This window comes from Pempheris klunzingeri, chromosome 20 (assembly GCF_042242105.1).
Source record: "Pempheris klunzingeri isolate RE-2024b chromosome 20, fPemKlu1.hap1, whole genome shotgun sequence".
NCBI lineage: Eukaryota > Metazoa > Chordata > Actinopteri > Acropomatiformes > Pempheridae > Pempheris > Pempheris klunzingeri.
Window position 1 is genome coordinate 14510500 of NC_092031.1, and position 14864 is coordinate 14525363.

At 41.9% G+C, this 14864-nt stretch overlaps 1 protein-coding gene across 1 annotated transcript in view; it reads left to right on the plus strand.

Moving 5' to 3' along the window:
* The window catches only part of trrap (transformation/transcription domain-associated protein), an 80248-nt gene that overhangs the window by 47735 nt on the left and 17649 nt on the right, over positions 1 to 14864 (plus strand). The window contains exons 56-63 of the mRNA XM_070851539.1: positions 543 to 678; positions 3156 to 3347; positions 6539 to 6734; positions 7412 to 7530; positions 7655 to 7801; positions 8928 to 9028; positions 11011 to 11212; positions 12743 to 12904. Coding sequence (XP_070707640.1) covers positions 543 to 678; positions 3156 to 3347; positions 6539 to 6734; positions 7412 to 7530; positions 7655 to 7801; positions 8928 to 9028; positions 11011 to 11212; positions 12743 to 12904 — 1255 coding nt within the window. The remainder of the gene's footprint in view (positions 1 to 542; positions 679 to 3155; positions 3348 to 6538; positions 6735 to 7411; positions 7531 to 7654; positions 7802 to 8927; positions 9029 to 11010; positions 11213 to 12742; positions 12905 to 14864) is intronic.

Sequence of the window (14864 nt, forward strand, 5' to 3'; positions counted from 1 at the left end):
AACCGTTAAGGCTCACAAATATTTCATACTTTTATTTTATTGATCACACAAAGTATACAGCAGGATACCTAAAAACCACAATATTTGAAGAATATAATACACACACAAATTGAATTGACCGACATGCCTTCCTTGCTGTATGTCTGCTTGTTTAACAAAAAAAAAAAATAACGGCGGTATTTTGCATACGATCAAATATTAAGTGTATTCTACCCTCCGCTTTGGGGGTATTTTACCATGCAAATCACTCATTAAATTAAAAGGAAACTCGCAACTGTACAAGTGAGACTTAGAAACCCCAAGGGGCCTAGGCAAATGTGAAAAACCCAGAAGGTATTTTAGAGAACTAAAATGATAAGGAGTGAATTTTTAGCCAGGCAACCCTCCCACAGTGACGGCTCCAAATGACGCACTGTGAATTGGACTAATAAAAAGGATGAATCGTATTGCTAAAATCTTTATAAGCACAGCTGTAGCACATTTAAAACCATAAACTGTTTAAAGTCGCCTAAACTTTTCATCTGCCTTGTCTTCATGTCCAGCTGTTCCAAGGAATTGAACCAGTGGGAACCGCTGACAGAATATGGCCAATCTAAAGGCCATTCAAACCCTTATCTCATGCTCGAGTGTGCTTGGAGGGTTTCCAATTGGGCTGCCATGAAGGAGGCTTTGGTACAGGTGAGGGCTGCGCAGGCACCATGTAAAAATGTATTCATGTATGGATTTCTACACGCATAAACACACATCCACACACGTGTGCACTCTCACTGTCTCCAAAAAGTTGCAATAAAAGCCCTAACAGTTTGACAGAAACAGAAAGTATTGCCATAAGTTCTCACTAACCCGATCACAGACGCAGTGGAGCCTCTACGTTTGAACCCAGTGAACCAGAGACTCAAGTCTCCTTTTTTTCATTTTATTCCTGGTTTCCGATACAGTGCTGTATATTAAGCCCAGGCCTCATGTCGGTGTGAAGCACAGTAAGTTGATATAGGGACTGTCCGGCCCCTTCACAAGCCCACACTCCGGGGGAGAATGAGCGAGCTGCCCGTAAAGCGGTGGAAATGCTGTTCAGCTGTTTGGACTGTTAATTTATTGGCCTCATGTTTCCTAAAACAAAGTGTAGACGGGTGGCGAGCGTGTGATAGCACCTGACATATAACAAATACTCCTGCTTTGCTCTCTCAAGGAGACTTGGAACCAATCCATTGAGCTGCTCTGTCCTAAGGTGACACCTAATTAAATTGTCCGGATGGCAGCACCAACTCTGCTGTATCCCCTCCTCTGTGTTTGATTCCTTCTTTCCTCCGTGTACCCATTTCTCTTTGTTTCGTCTTTTACTTATCCAACTTCTCCTCTTTAGTTGGTTTTCTTTTAGTTATTACTACCCTCTCCACTTCCACCTCCATCTCTTCATCCCTTGCTCTGCAGCTCTGGTTTTAGCGGCTAATATTTACGACAGCTGCGTGTGTGAATAATTACCCCGGCATCTGCTGCAGGGTGATTTGTTTTATGGTGGAGGAGAGGAGCAAGGCTTTCAGTTGCCTGCCTGGCCGCCGCTCACCACCTCAGAGGCGAAGTCCAAATGTCCCCGCTTTCAATTAAAGCTGGCTCTTGATAAGGGCGGCCCTGTCTCCAGGATATTCATCAAGTGTCACCTCTGATAAGTGCGCTTTGACCGATCACTGTAATTTTCTCCAACATTGGAAACACTTACACAAATACACACCTAGCTTTTCTCATTCTCTTGCTCTTTTCACTCTTCCTCTTCTTGGTCTTCTCTCATTCTGTCTTTCTGTCCGCATAAACACGCAATGGCAAAACTACAGGTTTGACGTAGCAGGCTTCCCTGGGCTATTGTTTTTTTTAGTGTTAATGCACTCAGCATTTTAATCAATAGCAGGGCCTTTTCCTCTCCTCCGCCTCCGTGTCAGACTCGTCAGGTTGATTAGTCATTAGTGCAAAAGTCCTGCTGAAACATTCACAAAATGAATTGGGAACAGTATTGTTGTGTATTTGTCCAAGTACTAAATTATTCAAGGAAAGTGTCATAGGCCCTTTCCCCTTGGATGTTTACATTTAATTAAAACTGCCACACTCGCAGTGCTGTGAAGGGTGTGCGCTATTCTGCTTGACATCATAGGGACAAACACACACACACACACACACACAGAGAAAAACAGTATGCCACATACACCCACTGTGTATCTGTTTCTAGAGAATGTCATCATTTCCAAATTTATTTAAGTATTTTTTTTTTAGCTTCAGCTAACAGCTGCTGTCTGTCAGGGAGTCAGTCAGTTGTTCCCAAATGAAAAATGACTGTACAAACTGGTGTTTTGCTTTCAAAAACCTACATGTTGTAGATGTTGAATTCTAACATCAGTAACTTGTTAGGTGTTGGGTCTTGTTTTTTTTTTTCCCAACAGGTGCACTAAGGGAAACATATGTACACAGTATTATTACTCAGTGATATTGACTCACAGGTGGTCATATTTGTGGGTCTCGGGGAAACTGAGTAGGTCACCAATAAAACGTATTGTTTGTTTTTTTGAGAAATTGTAAACAGGACGTTTTTTTTTTTTTTTTAAGCACCCGGAAAATTGACCTTTTAGAGATCTGTGGTTCTTTTGGGACAGTGAAGCTACAAACGTATGATGATTTTATAGATCGTGATGCGCCAGAAGTAACAGTACACAGTAATGCAGCAGTAATATTAATTCATAAACATCAGATGTAATGGGAAAACACTGATGGGAACCATTTCACTGCATGATGAGTATGTAAAGTTTATTTTGTCTTAACACTTACATACTTTTACCCTAGTAAAGTATAGAATGCAGAACTTTTACCTGTCGTGGAGTATTTTCAAAGTGAGGTAGTAGTGCATTTGCTTAAGTAATGGACCTGAATACATCTTCATCTCTTACTGATTTTAAAACTATTGCAAAGACCAGACCATGACTATTATTTTTATTGTAGTTACACCAAGGTAAATTATTTTGATAGTGTTAATAATGATCTTAAAAATGCTAATCATTGCCTACCTATTACCCTTCAATAAATCTAATTAGAAAATAATCATAGGTAACTCAATATTGCAGCAAGTCTTTTGTGTTTAAATATGGAAATTGACTATTATGTATGAATTCCAGGTGGAGCTGAGCTGTCCTAAGGAGATGGCGTGGAAGGTGAACATGCACCGTGGCTACCTGGCCATCTGCCACCCAGAGGAGCAGCAGCTCAACTTTATAGAGCGGCTGGTGGAGATGGCCTCCAGCCTGGCCATCCGCGAGTGGAGGAGGCTGCCTCATATCGTTTCCCACGTACACACGCCGCTGCTACAGGTCAGTATACAAAACTCATGAAGAGGTTTGCTTTTTTTTTTTGACGGGAAATCAGTTTATTGTGATAAGCACTTAAAGAGACGCATGTCAAGAGATCATCAGAAGCCCTGAGATGGTATGTTGTTGAGTAACGCTGATAACGGCCCCAATCTCACACACTCACTCCATTTTGTAATCAAAAAACCTTTAAGCCTCTTTGATTTTGCCATGAGAGATTACAACAGACAGGTGCAAAGATGAAAAAGGAGAAAAGAAGGGAGACTAAGGTGATGGAAATTGAAAAAGGTAGAGAGTGAACAGAATGGGTGGACACGGGGAGAAAGAGAGTTGGTTTAGAATGGCTGTAATTACTTCCCTGCCATCAGATACCATTTGATTAAATACCTGCAGCAGAATTACATTTACATGATGAATGGGACGGTCTGAATGAAGGTTAGAAATGGGCCATCAGCTGATATTAACAGATAATTGTGAAAAATATTGTATTGCCTAATTTATTTTGTTTTGGGAGATTTGATTTCGGAGCGCGGAGGTTAAGTCTTCAGCACAGCTCTGATTCACTACATTTATCATTTCAAAATGGGTATTTGAATTGGTTGACTATGTTCTTTGTTATTGTGTGTGTGTGTGTGTGGTGCATGTGTGTGTGTGTGGTGCATGTGTGTGTTTTGTTGTGAGTGTGCTCACATGTGTGCGGTCCAATTATTTACCCTAGCCGAGGGAAAACAAGCTATTTATTCCTCTACCCAGCCAAGCGGCCTGTTGTAAATCTCCATTCCAAACTCTATATCTCATATTCACGACTCCATGAGCCTTGGAGAATGAGAAGCCCAGACTCTGCAAATACAGTAGAGTTCAAATACCATTTGAATCAAGTTATCATCAAATCCCAGCTCTTAGCAGTGACTGGCGATCAATGGATTATCACCCACACTATCGATTACGAGACTTGGCATTAATATTGATTGATGAGTAGTTATAATGGAATGATTGATTATATGTTCACAAAGCGGCTTTGGGCCAATCAATGAGGCTTTTTTCACAGAATGAGATAGAAGCCCTCGCTTATCATTTTCACATTTTCCCATCTCCTTGTCCTTTTTTCTGCGCCACATCAGACCAGATTATCTATTGATGCAATTTAGGAAGACATCATGATTTTTCCCTGCAAAATTATTTTGGCGCTATTAAAATGAATATTGCTAGAATATATTTTTGGTAGAAGGTATTTTTGTTTCTTCAACCAATTATTCCAGAAATCCAAATCAAATTGTGTCAAAAATTAACAGTAATGCGTGTTAATGTTTTGCCATGAGAAGACGTTGCTTTTTTCAGAGCTGTGTTAGAGATCTTTAGGTCTAGCTGTCCAAAGAGATAAATGTGTTGGGTCACTTCGATCCAGCTCGTTTGTGGAGGCTTTCAGCCCCTGGGATTGTTAAACCAGTGACCTAGAGGAGGACAGCCCTCTTCTGTCGTCATATCTGTCAATACCCTAACAGTTTTCTTTTTCTTATAAATATCGGTCTACTTCGTTATCTCTGCAAGGTTTCAGCCTTGAGGGAATCGTGCGTTTGTGTGTGTGATTGTGAGTGTGTAAGTACGTTGCTGTCTATTGCGGTTAATCTAAAAAAATACTGGGCAGATTAGCCAAATATATTTTGTGCACACCTATGCCAGAATGCTGAATGACCCCTCACAGCTGCAGTGACTGACAAGTTTTGAAAAACCTATTTCGTTGACTGTTTTGTACCATCATAGATTGCTGACTCCACGCTCCTCTTAACCAGCTAGGAGGGGCCACAAGTCATCAACAGCAACTTCAGTTTCAGGTCACAGAGCAAAAGGCATTCGGCTACGCTAAAAACAAGCCTTACCTAGCCTGTTGCAGGCCACAGTTTTGCCTTTGTAGTCGCTCAAAAACTGACATCCATAGAAAAGTTTGGTCTTTTTTTTTTAACTGGATCATCTACAGATTCCATGCCCAAATATATTATGATCCACTGAAGTTATGCGAGAAACAACATGAATAAATCCCCGTTTCCATTATCTTCACCACCATCTTCACTGCAAGTTTTTTTTTTTGCTGTTTTATTGACAGTTTAATTGAAATGGTTATAGGATACAGTGTTTACAGCTTGACTCTATGATTACAAACACTGCAGGAGGACCAAAGGTTGTAATGATAAAGATTAAACAAGTAAAGCTTACAGTGGTTATAGCGTTAGGGCAGGTTATGGTTAGCAGGAGGATTGCCTGGCGAAGATCTGCACTTTACTGAGTTTTATATGTTTTTACTTTTGATGCTTTTGCCTTATAGTCTCACACAGAGCTTTTATTTCCATTAATGCAGCAGTCTCATACTCTCTCTTCCTTAGCATCACCTTTCCTCTTGTTCCTTCCATTTATCTGCTGATCCTTGTTCTCCCACACTATTTTTCTACCTCTCGACTAAGATATTGTCTCCAAACACTCCATATCCACTCTGTTGTTTTCACCCTATCTTCTTACTCTTTTTCCGATCCTCCTCCTCTTCCTTTCTTTTCACTCAATTCATTTAGATATTTTAGGGATATTCTGCTTCATTGTGTGGCACACCACACGCTAAAGACAACAAGAAATAATGGAATAGAGATGAAGCAGAAATGCACATTTTTCATGGCTTGCTGCACTAAAAAATCTTAGTATACATGTCAAAACACCCTAAAGCAAGCAAAGCTTAAAACTGTTTGGTTCTGGATCATCATTAGAACACAAAAAGAAAACAAACAATTTATATGAGATTTCTTGAACTTAAAAAAAGTGACAGTCATTGAATGGCGACAGATGGACACCATGTGTGTAATGCAGTGCAAACTAAGAGGGAAATTTGGCTAGCAGCATAAATTTGGTGAGATGTGTAGACAGAATATTAACAAGATTAAGTGCAGCTGGTATACTGTCTGGACCACATTTTTGAAACAGACTGTGGAGCAGGCCTGGGAACACAAAATGTTAACTGTAAACACAAAAATTAGCCATTGCGAGCATGATAAGCATCAGGCTGCTGCTTCAGATCTGCCACCTTGCATGCTCCATGAATGCTAAAAGTTAGACTCAGTGAGTTGAGTAAGCCTGGTCAAAATACTCAAGATACTGTAAGTAAGATAAAGAAAAAGGCCAAGAGTGAATTTTTACTTATAATTTATCCCCAGGCGGCGCAGCAGATCATCGAGCTGCAAGAAGCGGCCCAAATTAATGCAGGGCTTCAGCCGGCTAACCTTGGCCGAAACACCAGCCTCCACGATATGAAGACTGTGGTGAAAACCTGGAGGAATCGACTGCCCATTGTTTCTGATGACCTGTCCCACTGGAGCAGCATCTTCATGTGGCGCCAGCACCACTACCAGGGTACGACACACTCTAAACATGATAGTACATGCTACAATTTTTCTTTTGCAGGGTACCAGTCTCATACAGACACGCAGCTGCTTAGGTTTCTGGTAGTTCCAGGAAGGGGTCTTCTTTAAAAGACCACAATGTGCAGAACCCCCTCAGGGTCTCTGTACATTTCCAAATGTCAGCATGCTAAAGCACTCTCTCTCTCACTGCAGGACAGAACACACACCACACACTCAGAGACACACACACATATTTACCTAGCTCAGTGCTCAGCTCTCTCCCGCGGTGACTTTGAAACCATTCAGAGAGGCAGCCACTGCAAAATGTGATGTCTCAAGCAACTTGAGCTCCAACCCGCACTGTGAGGTGCTGAAATAATGATAGCACTGGTTCTGCAGCGCCACGCCAATAAAATCTACTTCATTTATACGTGACAGCCTTCAAACTTATGTTAAAGTGAAATGGAATTTTCTAGATGAAATTCATCGCTATGGCCCATTTACTGTTCAATACGTTTAGTGTCCCCAGTGCCCTCCTCTGCATTATGACAGCTTGAGTTTTAGAGTGCTAGGAGATCCCCAGTGTTCATACTGCTCCAAGCTCTCCTCTTTTTGCTTACGTCTTCAAATATTCCATTTGCATTAAGAGAAAAGCCGTGTTAATTACTGTTTTGTCTCTGTCCACAGCCATAGTCACGGCATATGAGACAAACGCACAGCACGATCCAAACAACAACAATGCCATGTTGGGAGTTCATGCCTCAGCTTCTGCTATCATTCAGTATGGCAAGATTGGACGCAAACAGGTACTGGTTCAGCCTTTTTTAATCAGATACATTTTTGAATCAGTAAACAACATTAAGTTCAACATTTGTTTGTCTTCAACCTTTTATTATTTTAACCAACTACGTCACGCTGTTGTTTCCTCAGGGTTTGGTGAATGTGGCTCTGGACATCCTGAGTCGTATCCATACCATCCCCACAGTGCCCATTGTTGACTGCTTCCAGAAGATCAGACAGCAGGTCAAATGTTATTTGCAGCTGGCTGGTGTCATGGGCAAGAATGAGTGCATGCAGGTAGGATGGAATATGGTTCCTATTCCTATAATATATTTCAAATGAGAGAATCACTGATACTTATTTATTTGAACATTGCACCAAATATGGGTGCATATGTAGTCATTAACTTACCTTACCTTTAATTTTGCCCCTATTTCTATAATGCTTTTCTGATTAATACATTTTTTTCAGAAAATGAGAACTTGCACTGAATATAAGTGTGGAATCACCATAAACAATAGTCACACAGTGACATTACAAATGTCACTCTATTAACAAGTTAGTTTGTTAAAAGTAACTCGTGGTTTTATTGGCACAAACTGATATTTTTATTTCAGCTTGTAAGTAACTCTTGACAAAATCAATCTCTAGAAAGAAAAATCATTTAGTTTGTACAGTCTAATTCTGTGTGATCAAATCATGATAAATAACTGTGCCCATGTAACACCTGCACCATAATGCAGCACAGCTGCAAGAGATTTTCACTGTGGTAAAGCGTGCTCCAATTTGAAATAACCCAGCCTCTGCTGAAGAACAACACATTTTGGTGTGTTTAGTGTGATTCAAGTACTTGGGTTGATTTGTGTTCGTAGTAGCTGGAGGCGTAGTTAGTGGTACTTTGAGTGGGAAAAGTAGTAAGAGCGAGAAGTGTTGGGGACGGCTCTAGGTGACAAGTTATAGCAGGGAGACTTATAAGAGAGTGTAACTCAGGAGCTTCCTCTTAAGCCCATGAAGTGCTCTGATTAATAGAAGCAGTTCAGCACACCACAAGTCATTAAAAGTGCCAGTAGACACTCTTCTCTCTCTTTCTTTCTCTCTTCTATCTCATCTCCTCTGGTTCTCTCTGTCTCTCTCTCCCGCTACACATCGTTTGTCACAGCAGTGCATAGGGGACACCTAATCAGAGGCTCACCATAATGGAAGTTTAGTTCCCCTAAAACCTCTTTTCTTACTTCTTAATGAACACCGAGCAGTTTGTTTGTTTTTCACCTGTGATTATGGTCCTGTCTAAAACGTGGTATCGAGTAACAAATGTCGTGGTATCTTCTTCGCTATTCTCCCCAGCATAGATGAAAGGTTGTTTTTTTTTCACTGCAGTTTAGTTTGAAGTTAAACCTGTGCTGTTCACGTCCCTGTGTTTTAGGGTTTGGAGGTGATAGAGTCAACCAACCTGAAGTACTTCACCAAGGAGATGACGGCTGAGTTCTACGCCCTAAAGGGCATGTTCTTGGCTCAGATCAACAAGTAAGTCCATCAGTGCCCCAGCCGCCTGCTCTTTCACTACCTTTCTAGCTTTGGAGAAGAGTTTCCATTCTGTAGCCAACTTTAGATTAGCTATTTTTTTTTTTTTTACAATCCAAATCCATCCTGTGTTTGCCCCTGTATTCCCTTTGTTCATTATCACATTGTCCTCAAACTGTGTAAGTGATCCCTTAACTCTGTGTGGGTGTTTTACCCTGTCAGGACGTGGCAGTCTAATCAGTGCTCCTTCCCTCAAGCTAACGCACCTCTGAGATCATGTTACCAGGTTACCTCCGTGACGTGGCTTGGATGTAAATGTACATCTGTGTCATCAGTTTGTGACAGTGTCAGTGATGTGTTTTTGGCTGCAGGGGTTGCCTGTGGTGCATACAACAGCTCTCTCCATGCTTTGCAGGGCCGTACACACCCACAGCCACCCTCTTTAACACCCCTGCAGCAACCCCTTTTCGCCCGTCATCTTTGACGTGACATGGCGTCCTGAGGGGTGAAAGACAAATTGAGGGAGGCTTATTAAATGTATATGCAGCTCAATAATTAACTTGAGGCAATTTGCAGGAATCTCTGGGATCAGCAGAACTTGCCTCCACCTCAGCAGGGTTTATTGCAATCATTAAGTTTCCCCCACACCGGGGGAGAATTAACAGCAGAGTGGGGGTTAGGGGTTGAGAGAGGCTTTGTGTGTGCGTGTGTATGTGCAACCACATGTGCTAAGGATTTTGGGATCATTCAATTAAACGGGTGTCAGAGATTTGACAGTCTGTTGGGTGCCTGTGCTCCTGTTGAGCCGCGTAGTAGAAACTGTTAATGTACTTTAACACTGGCAAAGTGACTGAGGCAACCCCATTAAGTATTACTGGAGGGTCTTCGGCTCTGACTCCCATAGCAATCAAGCTCCCATTTCTTAATCACATGCCAAAATGCCTTTTATAATAACACATTTTAATTGATTGGCTTGGGAGACATTTCACTGTAACTAAGCGGGAGTGTAGTTTTGGAAACATTCCCAAAATGGAGGTACATTTACCAACCGTAGCTCAGTAAGGCTTTTTCATTGACAGGCCCGTCTCAATGTTTTGACTGCAGGATAGTGCGTCTCGGGTGCCTCTTGCATCCTATTTATTAATCAAAGGCTGAAAGGTGTGTAGAAATTGGCGTGGTGAAAACAGCTGATGATTCAGAATATATTTCCCTGTCAGCATAAATGGTGCAGTCAAAATTTGGGGGCTCTGCCAGATTTCACCTGTCTATTTCTTCGCCTGCTAACAGTTTCTAAATCGAATACTCAAACTGTAACTGCTAGATTGCAGTACCAGGATAAGAAATCTCAAGGATTCTCAAGTTTATCAGCCTGCAGATTTCTCTAAGCTGTAGCAATGCTCTTCACGGTCAATGTATTAGTATACTGATAAATATAGCCATTGCGCTAAGGTTCTTACTTTGCGGCGGCTCTGTCATTTCTGATAAAATAGGAAGGTGTTAATCTCATATGTCACCCAGTATTAAATGGATTGATCTGCACAGTATGATAGGGTTGGGTCCAGTATATTTTTTTTATATATATATCATATTACAGTATAGCAAAAAGCCTGAACCCTTGGTGACATTAATTCATGCTGGGTTAAATGCTTACTCTGTAATGCGGAGGGGAAAGGCCTTGAAGATTACAGCAAATGAAATATGGTGCTTATTGATGTGTAGTACATAATTCAGAGCATGATCATCATAATCTGTTTCTTGCACACTCCATCTTTCTTCTTTTCTTTCACTCCTTCAAGTCCGCTCTCCACACTTCCATCCATCTTTTTCAACCCTCCCCCCTCTCCTCAGTGTCCCTCCCTATTTTGTATCTCTTTTTTTTCCCGTCTGACTTCTCTTTCACTCGATCATACTTTCCCTTGACAGCTCTGCGCTAACCTCAGTCTCACTCTCTAACGCTTTTCACCTTCCCTCCTATCTTGTTCCAGGTCAGAGGAGGCCAACAAGGCCTTTTCAGCAGCGGTACAGATGCACGATGTCCTGGTGAAGGCCTGGGCCATGTGGGGTGACTACCTGGAGAACATCTTCGTCAAGGATCGCCAGCTCCACTTGGGAGTCTCCGCCATTACCTGCTACCTCCACGCCTGCCGCCACCAAAATGAGAGCAAGTCGCGCAAATACCTAGCAAAGGTGATAAGAAAGCTTGGCAAAATGTGAAGACTTCTTGGGCTTATTAGCATTAGTTGTTGAGGATTTATGAGTTGGAATGTTTTAATGTTTGTTGGCTCTTAAACAAACACTGGACCCCTGTTTCTATAAAACCAGTAGTCTCAAAACCTTTTTTTTTTTTTTTAGACAGGCTAACTTTTAATACCCTAGTTTCCTGACCCCAGCCAGCCAGCCCATACATTATTGGTGCTGATGAGAAGAAAGGCATTCTTTCCCCCCCCTCTCAGGCTCTGCCACAGTTACAAGCAGAGAGTAGTAATTTGATCGATTATAGTCCAGTGGTAGACAGTGTGGATGGGTTCCCACGGCAGATCGATGGTGGAATGAAGGCCACCCTCTGGCATTGAGGGTTAACAGACTAATGGCCTCCCTTGATACTCCATTCTCATGACCCTCCACATGGACCGACCTTTTCTTAACAGTCAGACCAATGCTACCATAGCTACCAGTTGAGTGAGCTCTGTCTGGAAGGTGACGAGGTGGTCTCCTTGCTTATAATCATCCCACCTGCTTGGACAGACACACACCCACCCATTCAATACAGCCCCTCCAGAGGTTAGCATAGAAAGACCTCTATAGGCCCTTATAATAGGTAAAACCCTGATACCTGCTGTGCTCTGCCGTACTGCACTCAGATCAGATGGTACGTAAATATAAGAAGAACCAGCAACATCAAATCAGCACAAAATGCAACAAAATTGTTGCAAACTGGACACGTTTTGGCTTGATTAAATACACTTAATTTTTTTCTATTCATTTTTAATAATCTGAAGAGGGATGAATGGTGAGACATTGTTAAAACTTAACTAAACAGCCCGCTGGGTCTCTGCTTTTAAAGAGCCACAGGAGAGTCAGATTAGAGAGACTCATCTAAAAGACCAGCCACCTCTATGTGTCAGGCTTGATAAATAATAAATATGGTCTCGCCACATCTAGTGTTCACATTAGGCATTACTTTGTCACTATTTGCTCTAATAATGGCTGCTAACCAGCCTCACATTCCAATTACATGTTTTTCTGGTGACTCCCCACCCCCCATGGTGCTGCCAAGCAGGCTTGGCAGTGGTTAGTCCACATGGGTGAAATGAGATGACCACTCATTATCAGTAATTATACACAATCTGCGTACCCAGGTTGGCCGCTGATGAGAGCCTGGAGGGGTTTGAGTGGGGTTAATGTCTTCATCATAATGTAGACGCACACACAAGCACACCAGGGGAGGAGAGATCACCTCCACATTGGCTCAGCTTTGATCATAGTAAGGATTGCCAAGATGCACTCGTTCATTGCTCTGTAAGCCCTCTCCTGCTGTGACCAGAGCCAGGGAAGCAGCAATGGTCTGATTAATGATAGAGACCTTACCTCTTGCTGCTTGGTGTCTTACAGCAGTTGGCAGAGTGTGTTACATTTAATTTGTTGTTTGTTTCTTCCTGTCTTAACCCTCCACCTCTCCCTTCCACACGTTTTTGATTTCTTTCTTTTAATCTGCAGGTGTTGTGGCTTCTCAGTTTCGATGACAAGAACACCCTTGCAGATGCCGTGGACAAGTACTGCATTGGAGTCCCGCCCATCCAGTGGTTGGCATGGATACCGCAGCTCCTGACCTGCCTGGTTGGTTCAGAAGGCAAACCTCTGCTCAACCTAATCAGCCAGGTGAGGCCTTTACAAAACTCCTTACCCCACAGCCAGATCTAGATCCCCATCGAGTATAAGCCGATGCCCCCTTGTTCTCTGTTATCAACTTTTTGTCAGTGACAATATCGGTGAAACATCCTTGTCATATAATCTCACCATTAGAAGATGTTTTTAGATTCATTCTGTCCTCTTCAGTTTCATGCCTGCATGCCTGCTCCACCCATCAATCATTTATATTTTTTGCTCTCGGCTTCTTTCATCTATTTGGGGCAACACATCTGGCTCATGTGTTAACATTAGTCCTCATACACGTCCTTTCTAATCAAGATAAATTAACTGCATTCACGCCAAAGTGGCCTCTCCCCTGCTTTCTATTTACCAAATGAAGCATTCAGATTCTTTCACTGTCCCTTTTTACATCAATTTATTGGCTTTCACCAGTCCCTGGTGAATTGGTTTTTAAATTATTTGTTCAAGAAATGATTATAAAGTTAATATCGTACGCATCCGCACTGCGGGAACAGAGCTAGTAATTAAACCGAGGACTAATTTGCTTTGCTTAATGGAGTATTATTTCCGCACAATTTGAAGAGGGTGATCTTCAAAGAGTAGTCTGCTATAACAAACAGCCATCCTCTCAGCTGAGCAGGAATATTGTATAGAGGATATGAGAGAACGTGTGGAGGAGGATAAAGAGAAGAGAGGGAAGGGTTTTAAAACACACGTGGGTAGTGCAAGAGGATAGATGTAGTATCATGGAAAGACAAAATGTTTGAAGTGATAATTATTTAGGGGATCTTCTCTGCTTTTCAGCATGCAGATAAAGAGGAAACATCACACTGATGGTTGGTTGTTAAGATCATTAACAGGCTTGATGAAAGTTAGCTGTTAAATAAAAGACCACAGAAGTAGAATCATACTGAATAATTAAAATTTTTGCTTTTATCTTGGATTTTTTTCAATAATGTGTTAATCTCTCTAGCTGTTTTGTCCGGAGGACACTTGAACAGGACTTCTGGTTGTTTCAGGGTTCAAAGTTGGGACCTCTTGGTTATAGTTGAGTCTCTTAAACCAGCACCAGCCTTTTGCATGTATATGGATGTCAGTCAGCGGCCGCAGAGATTTTCCATCTATGGAGATCCAGCCGTCCCTTTGGTGCGTCTCGTCACCCTGTAATGACTGAAGGGTAAAAGGTTGACAGCCTTTTCTTCATCCCCTTTTTTATGTAAAGAGAAAGCTCCATTTTAATGCATGGCAGGCTTTGTCTGTGCCGCTCGCCTGAATTATTTAGAGTTTCTCTGCGGCGGCGGGATGTTTAAAAAACGTATGTTGAAATATTGATGAAGGTGAGGAGAAGAGCGCCTGGGGGCAGGCGGGAAGATGAATCAGAAGTTAACAGAAAATCTCACCACCTCACCCCACCCGCGCTCCCACTCTACCTCGCTGCCTCCTCCTTGTCTACCATTCGCTCTCTTCCCCTCGGCCCACCTCAGCTTCGCTAAAATATGACATTTCTTATCTTCCCATTAGCAGGCTGATCTCTGGTTCCTCCTCTTCCTCTCTGCCTTCCTTCCTCTTTCATCTTTAATGCTGCTGTTAGCTGCCACTTAGCACTCCCCCTTCCCGTTACTCCTGACTCGAGTCCTTCACTTCTCATCCCAGTAGTATACTTTTCACTTGAAATCTGTCTGTGTACTCATGAAAGTTACACATTAACTCTAAATGCAATCTATAAAATTGAGAAATTAAGAGACGGTGAATTGTAAACATTTGCAGAATACTAAATATGTGTAGGGTGTTCTGGGACATTCAGCTTAATAAATCTGCAGTGGTGTGTCCGTGGTTTCCATATGCGTATTTACTTAAGTTAACAGATATAGATAGTTTATGCATTTATGCAAAGTTCCAGGTGGAATAGACTGCAATATCTTATTTAATGTTTTGGACTGAGGCTTTGGATTTGTGTACTGGAAGCATT